This window comes from Podarcis tiliguerta, assembly GCF_965153285.1.
Source record: "Podarcis tiliguerta genome assembly, chromosome: 9".
In the NCBI taxonomy this organism is placed as follows: Eukaryota; Metazoa; Chordata; class Lepidosauria; order Squamata; family Lacertidae; genus Podarcis; species Podarcis tiliguerta.
Window position 1 is genome coordinate 1,181,158 of NC_139542.1, and position 27,462 is coordinate 1,208,619.

Here is a 27,462-nt window from a genome sequence, read left to right on the forward strand (position 1 = left end):
GGTGACCCTTGGGGTCCTTCCGAACTCCGTACTTCTGTGATTCGTTAAGTGTTGTGGTCTGGGAGAAAGCGTTTGATAAGGAAAACGGAGTCTGAATAGATTTGAAGCACAGGAGAGAATAAGCTGGGGTGACGACATGAGTTGCAGGGTCACCAGATTCCTCTCCCCCTCCAAAAATCCCAAAGCTCATAAGAAGTCAGGGGTGGCTATTGTGGTGGCCTCCAGACTGGACTCCACTCCCTCCAGCCTCACCTAGCCGGGCCCATTTGGTGAGAATTGGAATCCAGCCGCCCCACAGCCTTCCGTCTTTTATTGGCCTGGGTCTGACACAGAGTTCCTGCCCTCCCCCAAAAGCTTTCTTTTCCCATGTTGATCTCCAAGCCTGTCCGGTCCTGTTCTGAATTGGAACGGCAGGGGACCTTTGGGATTACTTGGTTCACGTACAGTCTCCTTTCGCTGAAAGAGAATAAAGAGTTGTTTTCCTTTTTTGCTTTCCAAACTACTCGCTTCATACCGTTCTCGGGCTTTCTGGGATGAGATGGTATTATGTGTCTGCAGAATAAACTGTTCATTTTACCTGGCAAAGAGGCGGGGGAAGGGGTGTTCCTCCAAAACGCCGTTGTAAGTAGCAAGGAGAATTAAAGGGGGTTGTTCTCTTCCCGCGTCATTAGCATTAAGAATAAACTTCAAAGGGTTGGATTCTGGCGTTCTGCATCAACAAGATCAGAAGAGTTTTGTGGCCCTTTTGAGAGGCTAGCTGCCATATTGTGGCCTCCGAGCCTCGCCCATCAGATGCCGGAAATGCCTGCTTCTTTCTTTTTTTTATATATGATATTTTATTAGTTTTACAATCAATAAACACACAATACAAATAAACAGATACAAAAAAAAAGCAAAAACAACACATGCAAACAATACAACAACAAAAGAATACAAAAGAAAGAATAAAGAAAAAATTAAAATGAATCATTGTGTCTTTACATTATTTAACATTAACCTGAGTCTGCGACTTCCCCAAACCTTCCCACTCTGTATTCCAAATCTTATATTCTGACAGTAAATTCTTTCCCTCTGGTTTGTCTTTAGTTCAACATATTCTTAGTGTCTTAATATAATTACATTTCCATATATCTTAAAACATTAGTCTTTCTTAATCTTTAAATTTTTATACTAATAATCTTATAGGTTCAATCTGGTGTCATCAAACATTTAATCTTGTAGTGTTTCTGTAGATAGTCTTTAAACTTCCTCCAGTCTTCCTTCACCGTCTCTTCTCCCTGGTCTCTGATTCTGCCAGTCATTTCTGCTAATTCCATATAGTCGATAACTTTCATCTGCCATTCTTCTAGCGTGGGTAATTCTTGTGTCTTCCAATACTGTGCGATAAGTATTCTTGCTGCTGTTGTAGCGTACATAAAAAATGTCCTGTCCTTCACCTGAACCTGTTGGTTAACCATACCCAGGAGAAAGGCTTCTGGGTTCTTCCGAAATGTGTATTTAAACACTTTTTTCAGTTCATTATAAATCATCTCCCAGAAGGACTTAATCCTTGGGCACGTCCACCAAAGGTGAAAGAAAGTGCCTTCAGATTCTTTACATTTCCAACATTTATTATCAGGCATATGATAGATTTTTGCTAGCTTGACTGGTGTCATGTACCATCTATAAATCATTTTCATTATATTCTCTCTTAAGGCATTGCTTGCCGTGAACTTTATTCCAGTGGTCCATAACCTTTCCCAGTCAGCAAACATTATCGTATCTTTTAAGCAACATTTCTATCAATCGTTTTCACAGAGCTTCTTGAAAGCCAACAAGCGTTAATTGCTCCTCACATACATTTTTTATATACTCTGTAAATTTATTCCAGTCCTTGGTGAATCTCTGATCGCGTTGGTTCTGAATTTTCCCCGTTAATTTGTCCATTTCTGCATATTCCATCAATTTCATTCTCCATTCTTCCCTCGTCGGCATTTCTTCCTGTTTCCATTTCTGGGCCATCAAAATTCTAGCTGCTGTCACTGCATACCTAAATAACTTCACATCCTTCTTTTTAATTTCATTCCCTAATATTCCTAATAAAAATGCTTCTGGTTTCTTAACAAAAGTATATTTCAACATTTTCTTCATCTCATTATAAATCATTTCCCAGAAACCTTTCACTTTCTTACACTCCCACCACATGTGATAAAATGTTCCTTCTTTTTCCTGACATTTCCAACATTTATTACTGACTTTATACATCTTACCAAGTTTCACTGGTGTTACATACCATCTATACATCATTTTCATAACATTTTCTCAAGGATAACCATCTCAGGGGTTGTAAATGTACCAGGCTGTGTGTATTTTGCAGCCTGCTTATCTGATATGGACAAGCCAGCTTCACAGTGGGCACAAATCAGCTCCTGCTCCTGTCTGCGTCCCCTTCATTTAAGGGTTATTTCTAATGTTTCAGGAAACAGCAAAGAGCAAGCAGCTGTTCCGGTTGATGGATCTCTCTGGCACCTTGCTGCCAGGTACCTCTGGATCCTTGGGTTCCTTAACCCAGGCTAAGCAGCAACGGCTACCACCTTCTGCGGACGGTTGCATTGGGGACGGGGGGGGGGGGGGGGCTGAAGCTTCCACCACTGAAAACCAGAGGTTGAAAGGGTGAGAGACATCCTTTTCACCCTCCTGGTGTGTCCAACAGGGACAGATAAATGTGTTCTGCTTGTTTTTTAAACTCATTGAGATGTCTACTACTTACTTTTGTTGTTGTTGTTTCCATTGAATGCTTGTTATTTAAAAGAGTCCCAAGGCCAAAATCTAGCATAAGATGCAGTAATAGAGTAAAAAGGTAAAGGGACCCCTGACCATTAGGTCCAGTCGTGGCCGACTCTGGGGTTGCGGCGCTCATCTCACTTTATTGGCCCAGGGAGCCTGCGTACAGCTTCCGGGTCATGTGGCCAGCATGACCAAACCGCTTCTGGCGAACCAGAGCAGCACAAAGAAATGCCGTTTACCTTCCCGCCGGAGCGGTACCTATTTATCTACTTGCATTTTGACGTGCTTTCAAGCTGCTAGGTTGGCAGGAGCAGGGACCGAGCAACGGGAGCTCACCCTGTCCCAGGGATTTGAACCGCTGACCTTCTGATCTGCAAACCCTAGACTCTGTGGTTTAACCCACACCGCCACCCGCATCCCTCTAGTAATAGAGTATGCGGAGATTAAAACTTTCTCTGGCTTTCTCTGATCTGAAGTGTCCACCCAGAGGAGTGGGGTGTTTCTCTTATTTAATAATAAAGAATGTGAAGGCCTCTTGCGCTGCTCCCTTGCAGAGTGAAGGGAAAGCTGTTGAGATGACCAGCGCAGGGAGCTGCTTCCAGCTTCAGAGCCTGAGAAATCTCAAGGGTCTTTCCAGGCAGGGACCAGAAACTCAGGGAGGCTGTGCGCTCTTCCTTCCCCAAAAGACAGCGCATCTCAGGAATGTGGCAGCCTGTCTCCTGCTCAGCGGTGTGTGTGTAGAGGTCAGGGTGCATCTTTTCCCATTCAGACTCTAGCTGTGGGTGCATGTAATCTGCTGCTCTTGAAAACGCAGCCAAAGTGAGCAGCCTCGCCAGCTTTGCACATCTTGCTTTGGGTATTTTCCCTCCAGCGTCTCTCTTTGCATGGGTTTCTAAGGGGATAATTACCTCTTCCTTCGTGTTATTTCCCCCCAGGATTCACAATTAATTAATTACCCATGGCTTAGAGGATTGATGGGCAGGGAGAATTCAGACACTCGCAAGTGAAGTGCCCAGGGCCTCCCAAGACACTTTGTGGGTAGCTGCCCAAATATTGCTGTCAATTCGGGGGGCTACCAGGCTTCAGTGGCAGCTCTTACCAGAATGTACCTGGAAGTGGAATGGAGCAGTTAATCTTGCAGGGCCAAACATAAGTGCTAGCTATTCCATCTTTCTTTCTTTCTTTCTTTCTTTCTTTCTTTTTTAAGGCAGCAGACTTCCCACGCTTTTGCTCCATTTCTCTCTAAATTTTCAGCAATTTTAAATGTTTCTTAAAGCTCACTATTAGGGTCCCTTACCTGCTTTGAATGGGAGGTGTCATTTCTATAGCAAGCTATATTGATGAAAGCCAAAAGTAGTTATGGAATTTGCAGGGCGCAGGTTCCTTCCTGACAAGAGTTAACTGCCACAGCATCATGGGAAATGTAGTCTGCAGTGAAAAAACCCAAACAAACCATGGTGACCTTTCCAATGAAACCTGAACGCCTAAGAAACCTGAAACATTGATAAGAAATTTGCAAGTTGATTTTGATTTAATATTCGCATTCTGCTTTTCCAGTAACAAATGTTGCTCTCAGGATGGCTCCTAACAATTTGCATTGAAAAGTCAGCAAACATAGTGACTGCTATAATAATGATAATATCAGAAACACAGTAACATTTAAATAAAGCAGGGAAAAAGCAAATCGTTCGAGCAATTAATACAATTCAATACAAGCTCACGCTGATTCCCAGTTTGGGAATCTCACTTTGATCCCATCACCCTCTGGGCTGGTTTACACAATCATCTCATGTGTATGATAAAGCATTTCCTATTCTGTATCTTGCCAGGGTTTTATGCAGGAGAGGAAAGAAACCCTTCCTGTGTCCTCAGGCTTGGCAAGAAAACACTTTTTGTAACTTGTTTTAACCCTGCCTTGTGCCAAGGAACCGAATTTGCCTTGGCTGAACCTGCCAGCGATTGCAGGTCATCAAGGCCAGGCCAAGTTGGGGTGATGCCACCGACGAATCTCTCCTGGTTGGGAAAGGCCTGTGTGGTTCTGTGCACACCCTCCTTGTCTCTTCCCCCTTCCCCCCGTTTGGAGATCTCGCCCTCCTGCGGCAGCCCTTCTGACATTCTTCCCCGTTTTGCTTTCCAGGGCAAGGTGGCTCAGACGGCCTGCATGTCTGCCTGCAAGCACTTGGCCACTTCGCTGACCCAGCTGCTCTTGGAAGCCGAAGTCCGGCAGCTCTCGCTGGGGGCCTTGCAGCAGTTCAACCTGGACGTGGCAGAGTGTGAACGTAAGGCTTCTTCTGTTTGCGGGGGGGGGGGGGCTGGGGGGCTGGGGGGCTGGGGGACGTGCGCCAGGAGATGGAGAAGAGGGCTGGGTTTTGCTACAGGAGCGCCCAAGGCAGGCTCAGGCCATGCTGTGTGGCAATAATAATAATAATATAAATAAATAAATAAATAAATAAATAAATAAATAATATTTATACCCCGCCCGTCTGCCCGGGTTTCCCCAGCTATACTGGGCGGCTGCCAACAAAATATTAACAATACAATAAAACGTCCCCGTTCCTGCCTGCCCCTTCACCCCAGGGACTGCCCCAGCCCTGTCCCTTGTCCTTCCGAGGCTGCTGCTCCCCGTGGCACAGTGGGAGTGTGCCTGCCTTGCAAGCAGAATGTCCTAGGTTGAATCCCCAATGGCTTTTCCTGGCAGGGCTGGGAGGCTCCAGCCTCAACTCCTGGAGACCTGCTGCTGCTAGTCAGTGTTGACAGCACTGAGCAAGATGGACCAATGGTCTGACTCTGTATAAGGCCACTCCCTAGGTTCCCTTGCTCTTTCTTGTGTGCTGACCTGAGTGGGTTCCCAGCCTTTCTTGCCCCTGACGGGGCTTTTCCACTTGCCCCTGCAGTCGGGGTGGCCCATCTTGTCTCGGGTGGCCGTTCTCACTCTTGGCTGCACAGAATTCCATTAACCTCAGCGGGGATTTTCAACCTTTTTTTGTGTTTTGTATTGTTGTTGTTTAGTCGTTTAGTCGTGTCCGTCTCTTTGTGACCCCATGGACCAGAGCACACCAGGCACTCCTGTCTTCCACTGCCTCCTGCAGTTTGGTCAAATTCATGCTGGTCGCTTCGAGAACACTGTCCAACCATCTCGTCCTCTGTTGTCCCCTTCTCCTTGTGCCCTCCATCTTTCCCAACATCAGGGTCTTTTCCAGGGAGTCTTCTCTTCTCATGAGGTGGCCAAAGTCTTGGAGCCTCAGCTTCAGGATCCGTCCTTCCAGTGAGCACTCAGGGCTGATTTCCTTAAGAATGGAGAGGTTTGATCTTATTGCAGTCCATGGGACTCTCAAGAGTCTCCTCCAGCACCAGAATTCAAAAGCATCAATTCTTCGGCGATCAGCCTTCTTTATGGTCCAGCTCTCACTTCCATACATCACTACTGGGAAAACCAGAGCTTGAACTATACAGACCTTTGTCGGCAAGGTGATGTCTCTGCTTTTAAAGATGCTGTCTAGGCTTGTCATTGCTGTGTTTTGTATTAGCATCTTGCATTTTTCTGTGGGGTCTCAGTCGCCTGCATTGAAATGCAAGCAGCACCTAAGAAGCCTGCTATTCAAAAGTGGTCTCCAGCCTGCAAAAGTGGTGGAAGCAGTCAGTCTGAAGTCTGTTCTGCAAAGGGAGCAGGGGAACCCTAGTCCATTGGATTGATAGTGGTGTTTCTACGCCACTTTCCATTCAAATGAAGCAGCTTACGAACAATAAATAACCAGAACGGAACAGAACATCGCAAGTACAGCATTAGTCATACAGTTAACAAATCAGCAGTAAAGCAGCTGCAATTTGTAGAACGCTATTAACACGTTTGCTGCTTTGCTTCTTTGAGACTCCAGGTTGCACCCCAAGCTGCAAATCCTGCTGAAGCTGGGGGAGATCCCTGCCTGGACCCCAGGGAACGGCTCTCGGCCAGTGGGTGGGCAATGCCAAGCTAGATGAGTGGATTTAAGGCCTTGACCTGTTCGTGGGGGGTGCCAGCCTGCGTGGTCGGAGCAGCTGACCCTCTCCCTCTAGGCCCTAAATGCCCCTTGGGCTGGGGAGGGGGAGGGGGGGCTCCTGCTCTCTCCTTCTTGCCTGTCAGTTTCAGACTCAAATGCCGGCAAAAGGCTTTGCAGGCTCACTGCCCGCAAAACCCCCTCATTTCCTGGTGATCTTTGCTGACAGCATGACTGAGAAGTCTCCTCCCGAGGGTCGCTGCTGATTTCCATGAGCGGGAAGGACTTTCCATGGTCCGTAGCTCATCTCGCACTTGCTGAGCCTTTGCTATTCACTTCCCTGCGCTGGACATGAAAATTAGACTCTTGTGGAAGAGTAAAAATGGGGAGCAGTGAGTGATCTAGGGCCCAGTATACCAGGAAGCGTCCCCATTCATTCCAGCAAGGTTTGTGGCCCTAAAGGGGAACAAATGAAAAACAACTAATTTCCACCTTCTTTTCCTCATCTCCCCACTCACCCTATTTTTCTTTATTGAATTGGTGTGGTTTTTATTGTATCTTATGTGGAAAACTTTCAGTGAATATTGTTTACGAAAAGAGGGAGAAGACGGGAGGTTTGTTCTGCCCTGGGGGAGCTGGGAGCTTGCAAGGAGGCTGGGATGGATGAGAGAGGAGCCCGGAGGAAATAAGCCACGGAGCAGAAAGCAGAGCCCCAGTGCACAGCTTGCTTCTAGTCTTGGCCGTAAGAAGGAGACAGGCAGAGACCCCCACTGGCCAGGCCCAGCTCCCTAGCCGCTGCTCTTCGTTTCCTGGGCGTCTCTCCGCAGGTGCTAACAGAGAGCCACCTTCATGGGTGAAAAACCCATTCAGAATAAATTGCGGCACTTTGCGGGGAGGCATTAGCGCAGATTGGAGTGTTCTCGGAGGCCCTGTCTCTGGCTTGTCTGGGGCTGGAGCCTCCTGCATTCCTACCGTGGGGATTTGCGGAGCAATTTCCGTGTCCTGTCTGAACGTAGCCGTGGAAGGAGGGGAGCCTCTCCATCCCTCCCAACCTGAAGAGCAGCCGCCTAGCCAAGGCGTTTCCATAATGGCCCCTTTCTTCTGTGCAACAATGTCCTCCTCCTCCTCCTCCAGATCTGCTCCAAACTCTTTCGCTTCCCCTCCCAGTGATTACCTGCAGCTGTTGAGTAAAGTGCAGGCAGTCACCCTGCTTGGAAAGATCTTGGCAGGAGTTTGGGGAAGGCGCACAGAGTCCAAGTGCTGCTCTCGGAGGTCAGGCGAGGTGACGGGGCGGCTGGGCCTGCCAGGCCCCTTCCTTTTCCATGGCTGGCCAGAGGTGCCTCTCACCTCTGCTGCGAAGCTGGCAGGCAGGAGGGCTCAACTGGATGGGCGAGGGAGGCAGGCAGAGAGAGGCACAGAGAGCTGGACGTTCCCAAACTTAGTTGCTTTACAAGCTGAAAGCAGTAGTCAGACTACACACCCTTTTGGTTTTCTTAATGCAGTTTCAGTCCGCAAAGTGCACAGACACAAAATAATAATAATAATAATAATAATAATAATAATAATAATAATAATAAATTATTTATACTCTGCCCATCTGGCTGAGTTTCCCCAGCCACTCTGGGCCGCTCCCAACCGAGTGTTAAAAACAATACAGCACTAATATTAAAAACTTCCCTGAACAGGGCTGCCTTCAGATGTCTTTTAAATGTGGGTTTTGTGGGAAGAGTGTGCACAAAAGACATACAGTTTACACGCAGGTGTGGCGGTGTGTACATGTGCTCTTTTGGAAAGTCCTCCCAAAAAGTGGGCTGGGAAGGGCCAGCAATGGTGAAAGGCTCCCGGAATGGGCTTGGGCTGGTTCTTCCGGGTCTAGCGGGCGCTTGCAAGGCACACGGTCCTTTGCTCTTCTAAGGGACTGACCTCTTTGTTCCCGTTGATAAGGGTGAGCGAGGGAGGGCGAGTCCTCCTGCTCTTCCAGTTGTGGTGGGGGCAGTCGGAAGATGAACCCACCCAGGAGGTGGCAGTATCCCAGATGGATTAAGGCTGCCCTCTGTGCTTCCGGGAGAATGGGAATTTGCAGGGGGTATATTTCCCCCCTTTTCAGTGTGTAAAGTACAGGGACCTCTCTGTATATGTCTTGTTTCTGTTGTACAGCCAACGAAAGGAAAAAACGTCCATTGCATATAATCAACCCATGTGGGTCTTTCTCCTTCTCTCCCCTCTCCCACCCCAACTCTTCAGTTGTCTTGGGCTCTCTTTAGTTCTTCTCCTTTGTCCAAGGCTTAGCGGTTCCTATTCCTCCGTCCTGCTGCCTTTGGGAAAGAGGTTAGAGTCCCCCTGTAACCCGCCCGGGGTGGGTGGCCCCTGCTTGCAGGCCTCGCGGAGACATCACTTCTTTGGCCTGAACACAGGTCTCCCAGCCCTCTCGGCTGCCCCAGGGCTTTGTACCGGGGCCAGCTCCATTCTCGGTCCATGTTCTGCTCGAGGGGGCCATGCTGTAGGGGGCTTGCTCTCTCGCTCCCGCTCGCTCCCACCCTCCTCTCGCCTTGCTGACATGGCACAGGGATCCGATGGTTTCCTGGGCAATCTCCCGCTGGGCCGTTGGGCTGCTCTGTGCTAATTGTCCTGACACCTGGCTGAGGGGGCTCAATGGAAGAACTGGCTGTGCCCTCCTGGGCTGGGTGGTGGCTGGAATTAAACAGCAGGTTTTGCACACTTGTGCTCTGACATCCAACTGGCAAGCTGTGCTCAGAATATGACCTCTCTGGCTGTTCAAGTTGCTCGGAGAACTCTGTGCGGCAAGTAACTCCTAACAATAATAATAATAGACATCTGGTGCATCTTAAGAAAACCATCTCATCAGTTTGTGGCATCTTGAGGCTGGGAGGTTGATCTCCATATGATGCCATGTTGTTGTTGTTGTTTAGTTGTTTAGTCGTGTCCAACTCTTCGTGACCCCCTGGACCAGAGCACGCCAGGCACTCCTGTCTTCCCCTGCCTGCCGCAGTTTGGTCAAACTCATGCTGGTAGCTTCGAGAACACTGTCCCACCATCTCATCCTCTGTCATCCCCTTCTCCTTGTGCCCTCTATCTTCCCCAACATCAGGGTCTTTTCCAGGGAGTCTTCTCTTCTCGTGAGGTGGCCAAAGTATTGGAGCCTCAGCTTCAGGATCTGACCTTCCAGTGAGCACTCAGGGCTGATTTCCTTCAGAATGGAGAGGTTGGATCTTCTTGCAGTCCATGGGACTCTCCAGAGTCTCCTCCAGCACCAGAATTCAAAAGCATCATTCTTTGGCGATCAGCCTTCTTTATGGTCCAGCTCTCACTTCCATACATCACTATTGGGAAGACCAGAGCTTGTATGCAATGTATGGAGTTGTAAATCAACCATGGCCCATGACGTCCCTTCAGGGTGCAGGTGAGCCAAGGAATCTGCCTGGCACAGGGTCAGAACCTTGGTCCATCTAGCTCAGTATTACAAGCACTGGCTGTGTTTTGAATAAAAGCCTAAGAACAAGTCTCCCTCTCTACCGCACACCCAGCTTCCCAAGGATTCATTTTTCATTCCCACCTTAGATTTTGTTCCGATGACAAATAAATCTTAAGAAGAAAATAAATTCCAACATGGGAAAGACGTCCGTTAATTAATTTTCAATGTGCATCTTGAGCAATCAAGAACTCCTCAACCTGGGTAGAGGTTCTGCCATCATTTGCCAGGAACCTGCCCATGCTAAGTTTTGGGAGCGCCTATAATATGCTGCCTCTTGAGTGACACCCTGCAATGAGTCACTGGTGCCCGGTCTTGCTGGCCTTCCTGGAGGGTCCGGAGTGGCCTGCTGCATTGCTGAGACTGGCCCAGCTACTCTGATCATCCAGTCTTCACTTGGGGCGCCCGTAAAGCCAAACACAATCGGAGAGATGCACCCCTGCAATGTCGCTGCTACGCAACGTCTTGTGTAGAGCAGCTGCCTGAGGGGACCCAAGTTCTTGGACCAGCCTTGTGTGTTTCTCCAGCATCTTGGGTAGTGATGCTCTTCCTGAAGTCCTGGCCAGTTCCACCAACTAGTAGCATGTTAGGTGAACAATTTAGGGAGATGAAATGTAGTCTCCTCTTGTGATGTCCAGGGCCCTGAGTTTCCTAGGAGGGAGATGCTTCTCGTTTACTCGAGGTAGGCAAGAGGAGGTGGGATAGCCTTGCTTAACTTTCAGTATGTGAACTTAGCAAGGCAGCAAACAGGTCTTCAGCGTTCATACTGTGTTGTTTGTGATGTGGTGTTTAAACAATTATGCACCACATTATGGATTTAGACCCGAAACTTTGAATCCAGGTGGCGCAGAAGAGAGAAGGCTCTGAGGATCTGACCCCTGTTGCCATGAGCTGCTCGTCCAATGGCCGCCTTCAGAATAAATGGCTGTTTCGTGCAATGGCAGCGGCGGTGGTTCCCCCCCCCCACTTTCTGGTCCTTGTGCAATGATATGATATATCAGTTGGAGATGTTATTCTGTTCCAACGTAATTAATGGAGCAGCCTGGCTTATTTATTTTTGACAAATGTGCATAGATCACTGTGACAGGCATGAAATTAGAAAATTCCTTCAGTGCCCCCAAATATAAATAGCTTTCGGAACTGAAAAGGGTTTCACAGCTGAAGATTTTATTGTGTTGGGAGGAAAACTTTTTCCATTGACCCCCACCCACCCCCCGTCCTCTCCCTCCATTCCCCCAAATGCTTTTCTTCTTTGCAAATTGTTTGTCCATTCACAAAACAAATACTCTGGAGCCCAGTGAAGCTCATGGGAATAAATTTCAGGTCGAATTAGTACAGTTTCCTTGCTGTCAGGATGGTGGAATTAATGGTGTTTTGATGACACAAATTTTGAAGGGTGAACAAAAAGCTGGAAGGGAGGGAGACCTTGCTCCTTAGAAGTGCGGTCCTCCTCTCCCCCAGCCTCTGTTGTCTCCGCTGTCATCCGTCTGCCAATCTCCCTGTCCATGGTTAGTTAAAAGCGCTTTTTATCCTCTCTTCTTTCCCACAGAGTTTGCCAGATCCGGCCCAGTGCCTGGGTTCCAAGGGGACACACTGCAGTTGGCCTTCATCGACTTGAGACAAGTACGTCTTTGTGTTCTGGTGTTTTGTGCTCCTTTTAAGATGTGTGACTGAAGACCATCAGGTCTTAAGGGAAGGAGAAGGGGAAGGGAGGAGGGGGCGGGGTTGGCGGGCCGGAGACCTCTCGTTCCTCGCCGCCATCGCCAACGTCAACCCTCATGGATGTGGCCACCGGTCTCGTGGAGTTGCCTACGGCTCTCGCGCCGACGGAAGCAGCGGGAGAGAGGTGGCGGCCCGGTACAAGGTGTCATTGATAGCCCTTGGGGCCATGGGTAGGTTGGCTTGGGTTGGACTCTATCCAAGTGGAGGAAAGGTGGCCTTGGCCTGGGCCGCCTGGGCCCTGAGCAGGTGCTGCTCCTGCTGGCCTGACTTTTGTCTTTGCGCATAATGCCTGGCTGGAGGGATTTGCATTCCGCTGTGCTCAAGGAAGCGGTGTTTGTGTGTGTGCGCGCGTTTCGTTGGTGCGTCCTGGGGGAGGCGAATGTTCTTTCTCACAGGCGCTGCCTCCAGCCCCAAACTGTGCCGCTTCTGTTCCCGCTTCCGCTGGTGGCCAGAGGCTCCGCCCATTGGTGGGACCTCATTGTGGCAGCCTCGCCGATTGTGGTGGGCCATAGGGTGCCCCTGGGCTTTGGCAAGCGCAGATGCGGAGGAAAGAGGCCATTTTCCAGCAAAGTCATTTGTTACGGAGTGGGGGCGACACCCCGGTCTGTGTGGGGGGCGTGTGGGGTGGTGGCGGGGGCCTCGCTTCTGTCATCTGCTGGCAGCGAAGATGGATGGTGGTAGAGGAGAAAGTCTGAATGAAGTGAGATGCAATGACTGATGCCCTTTTTTCATCAAAACAATCTTTGTCCATTAAAAGACACCCCGCTTTGTCCCAGCTGCCACGATGATGCAGTGCCGTTTGTTTCCGAGGCTGACATGGGCTTACATTCCCAGTGGCGTTCTCTGGACCATGGGGTGTTTCTGCAGCCTCCATCAGCTCTGCTCTCTTCCCAACCCTCCCTCCTTCCCTCCCACAATCCCCTTCCCTGCCAAGTCGGCTTTCAGCCTCTCTACACCCCGAGGGATCAGGCCATCCCAGAACACCTTCCATCCTGGGATGTGCCGTGGTGCAGACTCGTTTCCCCGTCGGAAGTTGCTGTTTTGCCTCGTTTGCAGACACTCCACAAAGTGATCCCTAATGCTGTGGAAGAAAGAGAACACCCCAGATTTGAGGCCGAATGTAAAAGCTGAGATTGCTCTGGTGACTTTGACCAGAAAGGTCTTCCTAATGTCCAGTCAGAATCTTCCAATGGCAAGGAAGGAGGTTATGGCAATGTCAGGAAGGACTTTCTGACTGCAAAGGTGGTGGACTCTCCTTCCTTGGAGCTTTTCAAGCAGAGGCTGAATGGCCATCCGTCATGGGATTCTTGAGCTGGGATTCCTGCATTCCAGCGGTTGGGACAAGATGACCCTGGGAGCTACCTTCCAATTCTATGATTCTGTGACTGCTCTCAGCTTGGACCATGAGCAGTGAGATGCTTCAAGGAAGGTTCTAAGCAGGGCAGGAGAGACTCCTGTGATGTTCCCCTGGGATCATAGTCAGCCCACTGTCTGGGAACAACGCAGTTTCATTCTCAGACTAATCCACCAGCGTTTCCAAGCGCTGCTCTGGTTTTGGGGTTTCGTTGTGCTAGAAGTGGCTTAGCTTAGTCCCAGCAGCCACAGGACCCGGAAAAACTGTCTGCGGACAAACGCCGGCTCCCTCGGCCTGTAAAGTGAGAAGAGCGCCGCAACCCCAAAGTCGTCTGTGACTGGACTTAACTGTCAGCGGTCCTTTACCTTTTACCTGTCTCTCTGTGTAATCCTTTTGGAAAACGGCTCAGAAATGGGCGCCTGCAGTCAGGATTTCAATGGTTTGGTTCTCAGGACCCCTCCTCGTGGCCTTGGTGTGCTTGCTCCTTCTTGTTGGCTCTGCAGCCCACCCAGTGTCACTAGTTGCTCAGGGGAGGTCCTCCGGTTCTATACAAACCACTCTCCTTGCTCTCCAAAGGTGCCCGGTCTGACCCAGCCACCTTTGAGCAACAGATGACCTGCCCTGCAGCCCCCTGCCCCAGGCACGGTGGCAAGGCAGCAGTCGCAAAAAGCAAAGTCGCAAGAAGCCAAGTTATAGGGAAGCAGGCAGAGGGCCTGGTTCTCAGTAGTGGCACCCGCCCTGTGGAACACCAGATGTCAAAGAGAACAACAACTTTTAGAAGACATCTGAAGGCAGCCCTGTTTAGGGAAGCTAAATGTTTGACGCATTACTGTATTTTAATATTTTGTTGGAAGCCTCCCAGAGTGGCTGGGGAAGCCCAGCCAGATGGGCTGGGTAATAATAATAATAATAATAATAATAATTTATTATTATTAAAGAGGTAGAAAACTACAGGCTTCTGACTCGGTGCCTGGATCCCCTACGTCCCCAGAGGACAGCAGCCTAGGTCGGCTCCAGAATTAAAGATGATGCTGGTCCAAAATGCCAAGGAGTTGCTTTGCTTCTAAGAAAGGAAGGTCAATATACATATCACAAAAGTGTCGCTTTCCCCCTCCTTCCCACTACACCCCGCTTAAACCGTATTCACAGCGACATATTTCAGGTCCAGGTGCTTTGGAAAATAATTCCTAGGGCTGCTAGGAATGGGAGTCCACAGTGTTTGGGAGGAAGGGCAGGGTATAAGTTTAATTGACAATAACAGTGTTTTGAAAACCGCTTAGAGATTTTGATGTCTTGCAGGTATTAGAGCCCTGTTAAATATGGTTTTGCCGGGGGGGGGGTGAAAAGTAGCAGGCCAGCCCCCTTCACCATTGCCCACAGGGGGCTTGCCAGCCCCTCTGTTGCCCCAAGGACACCCAAGGACGGGACGGGGTCTCTAGCGGTCGCTTTCGAGATGCTGCCTGCTTTATTCTGTACCATCTTTGTTCTGCAAAAGGGGCCTCAGCGAGGCTGATGGCTGAAATATTTTGGCACAGCCAGGAAAGAAACTGCAGTTACATTTACTGGTATGGCTGAGCTCGCCCAGGCTACGATTATTTAATACTCGAGTCAATCGCAGCCAGTTTTAATACAGTGTCAAATTCCAGCCTCTGAGTAAGTCGGCTGGATCCTGCGAGAGCTTCTGCTGCATCAAGGCGATTTAGCTTCAGAGCTGCAACTTGACTCTGAATTGCTCTTCATTTTTTTAGCATGTGAGCTGCGCTTTCCCCTCGGGGAGGGGGAGTCTTCAGCCGCCTTGCTTCTGCTCCAGAACATTTGCCCAGCTGCCGTTGGTTCCCTTCCCAGGCCTTCAGCCAGTAGGGGGTGCTGTGGGAGTATCAACCAGCAGCCCCCCCCCCCTCTTTTTTTGCAAGGAAGAGGGTATATGCGACCTGCCGCTGGTCCAACTTGGCCTCGCAGCCAAAGGGGCTCAAGTTCCAGGTCTGAAAAATCACCCCCTTTCTTAATACCAAGCGCACGTTTTGAATTAAAACTGTCGGAGCTGTTGATTTGCTTATATTGAGGGATGCGTGCAAAGTATTTGCCCAATCGGATCCACATTTCAACACTTGGCAAATGGCTCAGCAGGCAACCCCAGGAAACCTGTATCTGTTTGCGAGCCGATGAGCCTTGGTGTATCTATCTATCTGTGTGTGTGTGTGTGTGTGTGTGTGAGAGAGAGAGAGAGAGAGAGAGAGAGAGAGAGAGAGAGAGAGAGACAGGATAGTGGCACAGGCAGGTGTCAAGTTTTCTCGTGTCCCAGGAAAGGGAACCAAGCAGTAGCAGCAGTAGCAAAGCCCTTAGTTAAGAAACCCAGTTGGCATCATCCCTCAGCAGACCAGATGGCAATGGCCAAGAAGTGGACTTTTGTGTGTGTGTTCTATTAGAGGTCCCTCCACTTTGGAGAAGTGGTGGCTTTTGCCAATGGCTTGGCCATTTCCAAGAGGACTGATGAATGGACTTTTAATTAATTCAGATTTAATGGACATAGCGAGGACTTGCTTTCCAGGAGAAATTTTGAAGTGTTTTAACAGCTGGAGCGTACACAGAGAAGCCATTTCAAATCCAGTTCAGGCACAAACCTCCACTCAAAAGGCAGGTCCCCAGTGGGCTCTGAAGAGACTCTGATAATGGTGCCTGACTGATGTACAAGAGAAGAGCAGGAGGTCCAAGGGGCAGGAGGAGCCACCACACAAAAGACCCTGTTCCTGCATCCTCCTGTTAAGGTGGTAATTGCGGGAGGTCCTGCAGCAGATCATGGACAAACACTTGATTGATATATTCATGGATCCACCTATATCCCATTTTTCCACCCCAAAGCAGGGTCTCTGAGCAACCAGCAAATTAAAACAAAACAAAACAAAAAAATCACTGAAAACAACAAATCACAAACAATAGAAGCTGAAGACACCATAATTTAATTCTCTTTTCTGAAGCATAACACAAGGTAAATCTGGAGGAGGAATCTGGAATATAGGACCTTGCACAGAACTGAGCCCCTGCCCCTATCCATTGTTTCATGAGAGTAGTCCTCATGGTTCAGGAGTGGGGATGGGGTGGAGTCAGATGAGTCAGGTGGCCCTGCGGAAGTTCAGGATAAAATTTCTCTGCCCTGCTTGGGTCTCTGAACCCGGTGCCGAGTCTTGCAGCCACTTTCATTTCTCCTCTTAACCAGAAAAAAACTAAATCTTGGAAGCTAGTCACATTATGCGAAATGGATCCAGATGTGTTTAATTTACATGCAGTTATTCTGACTGCTGATTTGGTTTTCCTTGGTTCAGAATTTGCTTTTTTAAAATATATATCTTCTGGCTCAGAGCCTGCGTATGGGCTTCATCACACCTCTTACTCTTGCAAGCACACCTGACTTGTGGAGAAGCCACCCAGCTGTGGCCTTGCGTCTCACCTTGAGCATTGGTGGGGGCAGGAGCAGCATCAAAACAGGCAGACCCTGGACCCGAAACACAGGACCCCTCCCAGCCCGGTGGTGCGAGCGAGAGAGTGCCAAGGGCTCCCTTTCAGCTGGTCTGGCCTCCCTCATTAATGGGGCCGCTCTTGAGAATGTGCAGCCCCACATCCTGACAGGAGTTTGGGCGGCTGTGCCGCGCGATGCTCTTGGGTCAGAGCTGTAACCCGAGGACGGTAAAAGGAGACCCGGCCGGCCGGCTCCTTCGCTGGCGCTGCAGCCGGAGCCATGGTGAATTTTTCATCAGGTCCTATCAGGGCAAGGAGGTGGTGTCTGTTACCCAAGAAGGGGCGTGTGTGTCTCGAATGTGTCACCTGCTTGGAGGGATGTTGCTGCCAGGGATGGAGGAGGAATGCTTTTGGGAAGACATGCAAGAGGCCCAGGCTGCGGCCCACGAAATGTGTGTGTAGGGGCCCAAAGAAATGAAGAAGAGGCGTCATAGGATTGTGGAGCTGGAAGGCATCTTCTTCTGTCTGAATTTGAAAACACCACATTCCTCGCCTTGTTTCTCTTTTTCCCCCTTCAATTTTTAAAATTGATTTTCCAATTTTTTAAAAACAAACATAAATCTCAACCGTATTTAAACCAAACTTAGTAACATTGTTACTGTGTCGGGACGCAGGTGGTGCTGTGGGTTAAACCACAAAGCCTGGGACTTGCCCATCAGGTCGGCAGTTCGAATCCCTGCGATGGGGTGAGCTCCCGTTGTTCGGTCCCAGCTCCTGCCAACCTAGCAGTTCGAAAGCACAAAGTGCAAGTAGATAAATAGGTACCGCTCTGGCGGGAAGGTAAACGGCGTTTCCGTGTGCTGCTCTGGTTCGCCAGAAGCGGCTTAGTCATGACCCGGGAGCTGTCTGCGGACAAATGCCGGCTCCCTTGGCCAATAAAGTGAGATGAGCGCCGCAACCCCAGAGTCGGTCACGACTGGACCTAATGGTCAGGGGTCCCCTTACCTTTACCTTTTAGTAACATTGTTAAATGACTTTCTCGTATCCCGCGGTTGAATTTCAGTGGATATCATTCTAACGGTTTTCCAAAACCAATATTCTTATAAAATTAACTTAATCACTTAACATCTTTCTTTCAAATTCAGCATTAAACATAATAATTCATCACATTACCTATTTCGATCCTAAGCCTATCTGTTTTTTTGCAAGCTTCTCCAATTAATTTAACTTAACATATTTAACTAAATAATCTTTAAATTTCGTCCTTTCTTCCTGATACTCCTCTTCCTTCTGGTCGCGGACAGATCAGCCAGCTCCGAAAAATCCATCCTTTTCACCTGCCAGCCTCGCCTTGTTTCTCTTGACTTTCTCTTTCCTTTCCCTGCTGGCTTTCCTTCTTTACATCTTTTGTCCCACTTTCAGCCATCCTTCAAAGCGTTGTGTTGAACTGTGGAGCCCCACGCTGAAGACAAGGCTCCCCCCTGGGGCCTTCCTGGGACCCCCTAGGCCAGGGGTTCCCAAAGTGGGCAGTGGGGTGACACACCTGGGTGTGGGGGCACCAGGAGCCAAGGGTGCTGGCAGTGTAACAGACTACCAGACTTCGAAAAGCTGCTGTCGCTGGATCAAGTTTGTGAATTTTGTAGAATTAATTCAACTGCATAGTTTTAACTGAGTTTTGAATGTATGTACAGTTCGAAAGAGTGAGGCTCCGTGACGGCAATTGCATCCGACAGCAGAGCACACCCCTCACTGGGCAAGGCAGCTTCATGGGGATTGTGTTTCTCCTGCATCTGGTCGCCCCTGGTTTTTACGTGAGTCAGCACATCAGATCTGATCACTCTTTATTCCAGGGGCGAGATCAGAGAGCTTAAGGTTTTGAGAGTGGCTTGGCAGGACCAGCCCAAGATGCTTTGCTGCCTGAGGCAAAGGACGGGATTTGCTCCCCCATCCCCACCCCCAGTATCCCGTGCGCATGGGCAGAACTGGGCAGCCTGGCGGCTGAGCTCCCTCCGCCGCTGGTTGTGGGGCGCTGTGTCCGCCACCTCACCCGAGGGCAGCGAAGTCGCTGAGGGGACGCGAGGCAGGTTGCTCAGCGCACACAGGACTGTCCCCAAACGCCTGCTTCCTACAGACACACCCGGCCTCACTCTGTCTAACGGCAGGGCCGGCCCCACGGCTTAGGCTGTTTCATAGGACCACACTAGATGAGCCAGTGCAGCCAAGCTGCGTCTGCCCAATTCACATGCAACACAGCCGTGGGGCGGCCTATTCTTTTCCCAATTATAATGATTTAGGAAGAAAAGGAAAAGAATGCAAAACAGAAATGCAAAAAGAAACGTCTACTAATTTGAGTAAGAAATAAAACAAGACCGTTCATCGGCAGCATTCATTATCTGATGAAGTCTGGAACTTCCATGAATTGCATCAGTTTATTCGTTCATTTCTGCTAAATAAAGACATTTAAATAGCCAGGAAAAGGGAGCTCTCCAGAAATTTTTTGTTTTGCAGAATTCATTAAATCCACTACGAGGGAAAGCATAAAATGTTAGGCACGCCATCTTCCAATACACTCTTTTTTTTTTTAAGAAATCATTTTTATTTGGTTTTACACAGTGCTTTTTCCTGGGGGGCGGGGGATGCAGGGGTGCGCATACCCCTAAACATTTTGTGAATCTAAGTTTGGACTAATTGAGGGGAAGCATTTCAATATGAGTGGGAAAATGAGAGTACCCCTAAATATTTTTTTAGAAACCCCCCCCACCAATTTTACAAATACAAAGTTATAAAAATCCAAAAAATATAACTATATACAGTGGTACCTTGGGTTACAGATGCTTCAGGTTACAGATGCTTCAGGTTACAGACTCCGCTAACCGAGAAATAGTACTTCAGGTTAAGAACTTTGCTTCAGGATGAGAACAGAAATCATGGTCCAGTGCCGCAGCGGCAGCAGGAGGCCCCATTAGCTAAAGTGGTACCTCGGGTGAAGAACAGTTTCAGGTTAAAAACAGACCTCCAGAACGAATTAAGTTCTTAACCCGAGGTACCACTGTACAGAGATCCCTCCAAATTTCAGGACTTCCCCCCACCCTCTCCATGGGGTCCCATTTTGAACATTTACAACTGCATATTCTTCCATACTCTAACTTTTATATCAATCCATGTTGTCCATGGTATTTGTTACACTACAAGTGAAATCAACATCATGCTCATGTTTCCATCTGCCTGCAGAAGTCTCCTTGTGGCAAGTCTGCATCTCTGCCCATGTGTAGCGTGGAAGGGGAATACTGTGGTACCTCTAGTTACAAACTTAATTTGTCCCGGAGGTCCGTTCTTAACCTGAAACTGTTCTTAACTAGAGGCGTGCTTTCCCTAATGGGGCCTCTTGCTGCCGCTGCCCCGCTGGCACAAGATTTCTGTTCTCATCCTGGAGCAAAGTTCTCAACTCGAGGTAACTCTTCCAGGTTAGCGGAGTTTGTAACCTGAAGCATTTGTAACCTGAGGCGTTTGTAACTTGAGGTACCGCTGTACAGGGGAAAGCAACAAAGCCTGGTCAGCTTTGCTGTTATAGGATCCTGTCTGCGGCTGCGAAAAACCCCAAAGCAACCCTGAGTGGAGCCCTAGCAATCAGGCCAAGCAACTCAGCTGCTGCCCTCTCCCCTTTGGCGGGGTGGATGCAGGAGCTGAGCAGGGGATACAGGCTGCAGGAAAGGCAAGGACAGGGCAGCACACACATCTGATTTTCTGGAGTAGCTTAACTCACCCAATGTGCACTGTGTGCAGTTTCCGTGTGTGGAAGTGGTGAGTTGCACAGGAATGGCCCCTTCTCTCCCACTCCCAAGCTCTCTGTGGCTTTGCAAGTACGTTGCTGAGGGGAACAGCCCTGTCCCCATCTAACACCCCAGCGGCCGGCGGGTGGGCTCCCTGGTTCACTCAGTTGCTCTCTTCTGCGTCCTCCGCGTAGGGGCACAGTGGGTGCTGAGGGCGGAGAGAAGGACACCCCTGAAGGGCTGTCATGGACACCTGCAGCATCAGGACCAGCAGGGAGGGAGAGCAGCATTAGGAGGCAGCAGCTGAGATGGTCAAAGCAGCGTTGGAGTTGAGGCGGTGGGTTCAGTTGAGTCGAGTCAGGCGCCTGCCCCAGATGGCAATAAGTATCCAGACAAACCCCTGTGTTGCAAAGCGAACATCAACAATGTTTAGGCAACATGATGACCATAATAGACAATCTTTATAGAATTCCTTCAAACAGTAAAAAGCTCAAAATGAAATCTTGCGCCTCAGAGTCTCTGAAAATCTTCAAATGAAGCGAGGTACCAAACTTTGTACGATGAAAGATAAGCAGTGAAGCTTTGTGCATTCAGCAAACATAATGTCCAACCCTGAACAGGAATTCCGGATAGTGACTACTGTTTCGTAGAATTCTTCATCAGCATGGTGGGAGGATATAGAATTGCTTCATAAACTGAAAATAATATTTTACAGACGACGACCTGCATGGCAAGTTTGGTACCTCGTTTCATTTAAAGATTTTCGTGTTGCCTAAACATTGTTGACAGAGCAGATGGCGGCAGAGAGAGGGACAACCGAGGAACCAGCAGACTGATCATGAAGTGATGCCCCAAGACCAAAGACAGAGGAGCTTTTCTGCAGGTGGGATGCTGCTCCTGTCTTGTAACCCTCCCTGGGCCCTGCTGGTGAAGGGCAGGTCGGAGTTTAACAACATTTGAGATGCTGCTGCTGCTGCTGATGATGATGATGATGATGGAGATAACCCTCAGGTCCTTGCAGTTGCATCAGGGATGAGCATCTCCCATCAGACCCCTTGCTGAACTTTTGATTTTGTCAGCTTGTGTCTCCATGGTATCATTTTAACATGAAAGGTGATGGGCTGCTTGTTCCCTGCTGTGTTCCTGCCCTTTGTGCTTGACTCGTTCATTCATTCATTCATTCCTTCAGTGTGCCACCCTTCAGCTACAGATCTCAGGGCAGTTTCAAAACACAAAATGCACAATATAAACAAAAATAAAATGAGACAATAACCCCTTCCCCACACCCCATCCCACAAACCCATTTAAAAGGATATAGGATCGCTCCCATCCTTGTCTTGGAAGCAGAGTTTAATTTTTCAACTTCCAAATTCCAAACAGGAGGGATGCTAAAAAGTTGTAACGTGACTTGACTTGGGAAATCAAAATATACTTTGGTCAAATTAATATAATTTAGTTTTGATTGGTAAGTAAAATGTGTGTAAAATTGCACAGAAATTGTTTAAAAGGATTGCCAATGACTTGCAGTTATATTCTATATGGTTATTCGTATTATTTATTTAGCATTACCTGACATTTTCAGAAGGTAAAATTAACATTCTTTGGTTTTCTGAAAGCAGTTCATGTGCCTCTCCATCAAACGTAGACTTATCAAGCTAAATGTTGTCCAATCACAAAAAAGCAGATTTTGATTCCTCACACCAAAAACATATTTTGAGCCCCTCAATGAAGATATGTGTGGAAATTAAGCGTCCTCCTGGCCATGGCCTTGCATGTTGGTGCCCTGTATCAGACGGGGTGGTATTGGTTGTCGTCATTTTGTCCTCTGAGCCAAATCCTTGGAGGAAGATTGACATAGTGCTTGAAGACCAGACCACTGGTCGCCCAGACTGGCTGGGGAAGCCCAGCCAGACGGGCAGGGTATAAATAATAAATTATTATTATTATTACATTTTCTGAAAAATGGTGCCGTTCAATTGAGTTGCAAAGAAGGCTACCTACGCAAAGCGTGTGGATATTCAAAGGGTCTCCCGCAAACCCCCTCACCAGCTTTCTCCTGGATCTGATATTTATTTATTTGCCGGATGCCTCAGCTGCTCAGCTGACCCGTGGCTTGATGCAATTTTCCCATTCCTTGGTGCTTGGCACCATCACACGTGGGCGCCCACATGCATAAGTCCAGGCGCTGACTTTGAGCTTCCAAAGGTCTCTGTCTTGCCGCAGTGGGGGTGCCAGATGTTGGCTGTGAAGGTGGGCTCTTGGGCCTGATCCTGACCAAGCAGCTCTTCTGCCCTCGCCATGAGAGCCGCTTTGAATTCACCTTGTGCTGATCTCCACTGCAAGGTGCACCTGGGTCTACTTGTCGCAGGCAAACATGCGCCCACCCTCTGCCCACACCGGTGCCAAGGTGCCCACTTTGTGTCCTTTGCCATTCTTCCGGTTTGGCACAGGAGTGCTGAGCACCAGGTCACAGAAAGCCGCGCTCTGGAGACGCCTTGGGCTGAGTTTATGCTGCCACGATTTCCTCCTCGCAAGGGCAGCCTGACAAGGCGGGTTTTACGTGGGAATCAGCAGCATGTAAATTTTCAGAGGCCGGCATGCGCTGGGGTGGCTCCTTCCGCAGGCAGCTTTGGAGAGAGCCATTTGTCAGGTGGGTGCTTTGCAGTTCCAGGGAAACGTCTCTGCTCACCTTAAAAGCTCCTGTGTGTTTTATGGGAGGTTCGCTGTTTAAGGCTGTGATTTAGTTCTGGGCAACCTTTGTTTTTTTAACGTGAATTGTTACTTTGAACTCTGCTTGGCCTTTCAGTTTTGCTGACAGAAATTTACTCCACAGATGTAAAAAAAATTAAGTAGGTAAGGTCACTGGGAGTTGAAGCAAGCCGCTTGTGTGTGTGTTTGAGAATGAAGTTATAATTAACCCACTGGTAGTGGACGTGTTAGCCTGAACCCTGCCTGGTCCCTTGGCACTCTGGCTGAACCTTCCTCTCCTGAGCGTGGCACGACCCCAAACAGGTGGAAATCAGAGGCTGAAATCTGGGACCAATTTCACACGGAGAAAGGAGCTTACTGGCCGCTTAGAGCAGATTAGCTCTCCGTGCCAGCGAGGAGAGGAATTTAATTGAGCAGTGCTAATCGGCAAATACAAAGTGGCCTTTGGCTCGTGCCATCCAGCGATACGAGGCACAGCAATTTGTTAAAAGCCGCAGAGAAAATTACTCCCCTTGACCAGTTGCGGAATTGATTTCCGACGTCGGCACTGGTGGGGGGGGGGAGAGGAGGAGAGGGGAGGTTCTTGCGGTGGCCCAATAAGATTATGGAGAGCTGAAAATAGCACTTAATCTCCCTGTGGTTTGGATGCAGCTGTAATTACTCCACGAGGGCTGCGAGGTGTTGCCTGAACTCCACACTTCCTGCAGACGTGCGGGTTGAACTTTGCTGAATCTTGGTGAAATCCCACTTGGTGGAACTGAGCGAGGCGACAGCTGAGAAATGGGTTTGCAGGGGCATCTTGGGTGGGGTTCAGGGTGCAACACTCTACCCCCAATAAAAAGCAACTGTCTCTTTTTCAGTTGTTCTTTTTTAACACCTCCTTGTAAAAGGTTGGGACGCGGGTGGCGCTGTGGGTTAAACCACAGAGCCTAGGACTTGCCAATCAGAAGGTCGGCGGTTCAAAACCCCATGACCAGATGAGCTCCCGTTGCTCGGTCCCTGCTCCTGCCAACCTAGCAGTTCGGAAGCACGTCAAAGTGCAAGTAGATAAATAGGTACTGCTTCGGTGGGAAGGTAAACGGCGTTTCCATGCACTGCTCTGGTTCGCCAGAAGTGACAGAGTCATGCTGGCTACATGACCGGAAGCTGTACGCCGGCTCCCTCGGCCAATAAAGCGAGATGAGCGCCGCAACCCCAGAGCCGGCCATGACTGGACCTAATGGTCAGGGGTCCCTTACCTTTACCTTGTAAAAGGTTAGGGAAACGTTCATGAGGGGGGAGCAGGAGCAGATCCCTGTTTCCAAAGTAACTGGGCCAATACTTTCTCAACCCAGTCCAGTCATGTATCACCGGCTAGTCTTTTGGGAGGCGGACCCAAATGCCCTGCCCATCGGGAGCAAAGGAACATGGAAATGTCATGTGCTGCACCTTCTACCGAGTCAGAGCCCTGTTCCATTTAGCTCAGTATTGCCTACACTGACTGGCAGCAGAGGTTCTTCAGGTTAGCCCTGCTGGGAATCAAACTTGGGACTGCCTGCATGCAAACCATGCGCACTGCCAGTGAGCTAGTGCCCTTCCTCTGAATGCACAGGCATCCGCACCGAGAGTTGCTGTGGTTGGTTCCTTCTGTATCATTCCCATTCGGATGTGCCTTCAGACCTGCATTCAGCTGCAGTTGGCTCCCCCATTCTAGGATCCCATCATCTCACAAAGTTTATTGGAACGGCACTGTTTTTAGATGCTCCCATGAAGCAGCTGTGTATGAGAGGAGACTTACACACCAGCAGCCCTCCGTTGCGCTGCACACTCCATGGGGAGGCAGCCCGTGTCTTTGGTCATTTTATTTGTATGCCGCCTTTCCATTGTTCCAGCCACGCTCAAGGCAGCTTACAAACATGAAAAAAGCAATTACAAACCTAACCAGAGTAGTCCTGAACAATAAATACGGCATCAAACAATTTCCTCATAAATCATAACAAGAACTAAAATAAAAATACAAACAGTATCAAAAACAGCAACACCCAGCCCAAGAGTCTATTCTGGAGCCTCGACTTTTGTAGCTGGAGTCAGTCTTGGCCTCTCAGGCCAGCAAGGCAGGGAGCAGGTCTTCCGGGACTCACAGCCAGGATGGTCTCTCATCCGCTGTCCAGGTTCCAGGGAGAGCCATGCGCCACCACGTTGTGTGTGATCCTTACAGGGACCGGGCAGAGCCCTGTGCTGCTGGTGGCACAGCCTTGGCAGCCGGCAGAGCTGCTTCCTGTACCAGTTGGCTTTTTGACAGACAACCAGTGATTTGAGAAATGCAGCACAAGGTCAGACTTGTACAGGCGGAAGCTCTAAAGGCGAAGTGACGGGATGCCGTCCTCAAGGGTTGAGAACCGGTTCCTCTGTATCTCTGCCCAGTGTGATCATTGCAGCTAAAATAGGTTCAGGAAAATAAGATCCCCACCAAAGACACCTAATTATAGAATCTCAGAATGGCAGAGTTGGAAGAGGTCATGGGAGTCATCCAGGACAGATGTCCATCCGAGCTCTGCTTAAAAACCTCCGAGGAAGGAGAGTCCACCAGCTTCCAAGGGAGTCCATTTCACCTAGCGAAAGTATCATGTCTGAACCTCAGTCCTGCGTGTCTAGAGGCTGGGTGGCCATCTGTCAGGGATGCTTTCGTTGAGATTCCTGCATTGCGGGGGGTTGGACTAGATGACCCTGGAGATCCCTTCAAACTCTTAAGATTCTGTGCTTCCAGACACAGCATTCTGCCCACTGTGCTGTCTTGGCCATTGTACTGAAGCCGGGGATCGTCCCCTTAAATCCACTACCCTTGTGGAATTGTGCAAGTCTGTAAGTAGAGCAGGGTGCATTGGAATTAATTTTTCTTGGTCTAGGTGTAATCCTGAACCTGCCTCTATAATGTTCGGATCCCTGATTAATAGAGAGAATTCCCTTTGAGTTGTTTTCTGGCCTGTATAGGGTACCTTTCAGCTAGTGGCAAATTTCCTTGCCTCACTCACTGGCAATAGCAATGTTCTTTTGACTGCCAGGGACCTTAGAGTGAAGCAGAGCAGTAAGGTAAAGATAAAGGGACCCCTGACCATTAGGTCCAGTCATGGATGACTCTGGGGTTGCGGCGCTCATCTCGCTTTACTGGCCGAGGGAGCCGGCATACAGCTTCTGGGTCATGTGGCTAGCATGACTTAAGCCGCTTCTGGCGAACTAGAGCAGTGCATGGAAACGCCGTTTACCTTCCCTTCGGAGCGGTACCTATTTATCTACTTGCACTTTGACGTGATTTTGAATTGCTAGGTTGGCAGGAGCAGGGACCGAGCAACGGGAGCTCATCCCATTGCGGGGATTCGAACCGCTGACCTTCTGATTGGCAAGCCCAAGGCTCAGTGGTTTAACCCACAGCGCCACCCGCGTCCCTTTTTGAAGCAGAGCAGTAGAAATCTCAAATAGCTATGACTTCTGGCCGGCCACAGGCTCAGCAGCAGCAGCAGCAATAACAGTGCTCCCCATACCTCTGAGACCACCTGAAACAACAGAGGTCCGTTCTCTCCAAAGAACAAACCTCTTCCCAAGTTTAAATTTGCGCTTCTCTCAGTATGTGGGTTCATCTCACCCCAGGACCCCAGTCTTGGGGCCATGGTGCTACTTGCATCGCTCCCGAATCCAAAGGCCTCCCTCTGAGCCGCAGCTAATCAGGCCCTTTGCTAAGACCCTGACCGGTTGAGTTGCTGGTGCAGCTGGGGAACGCCCTTTCCTCCGGGGACACGCCTTGCCCCAGGGGGGACTATCAGAGCAGGAGAAGAGAGCAAGTGGAGCTTGGCTAACAGGGGCTGTCATCCCATTAGCACCGGGACGGGGCGGGGGGTGGGGTGGGGTGGGGAGGAGTGGCCGGCGCATTAGTGCGCAAGGCTGCCACCGAGTGCGGAGCCCTGTCTGTTTAGATTACAGGGAGGGGCGAGCCGCGGAGGACCAGGAAATTGCTGCTTGCAAGGTGGAGAAAGTTGATGAGCTGAGCGCTGCCGCCGCCGATAACCGAGGCGGCCGGAGGAAGGGTGAACTCTGGGCGACCCGCTGCTATGCTGGCTGACCCTGCCGCACTTAACAGCCAGAAACAAACCAGGTGGATTCACTTTCTTCAGCTGCTGATAAGGGAGCAGGGGCAACACCACACCCTGACCTGCACCTGACCCCCCCTCCTTTCCTGCTCTCCCTGAACTC

The 27,462-nt window shown here is 49.5% G+C and overlaps 1 protein-coding gene across 3 annotated transcripts in view; it reads left to right on the forward strand.

The window, feature by feature from the left end:
- Window positions 1-27,462, forward strand: part of EXOC6B (exocyst complex component 6B) — a 310,152-nt gene that overhangs the window by 160,073 nt on the left and 122,617 nt on the right. For 2 of the 3 annotated variants that reach the window (XR_014501820.1, XM_083398331.1), the window contains exons 19-20: window positions 4,904-5,045; window positions 11,780-11,853. Coding sequence is in view for 1 of the 3 variants with exons in the window: in XM_083398331.1 (XP_083254457.1) it covers window positions 4,904-5,045; window positions 11,780-11,853 (216 nt within the window). In the remaining 2 variants the exon portion in view is untranslated. Of the gene's footprint in view, window positions 1-4,903; window positions 5,046-11,779; window positions 11,959-27,462 lie in introns of all 3 variants that reach the window. The other variant, XR_014501819.1, reaches the window with a different exon arrangement.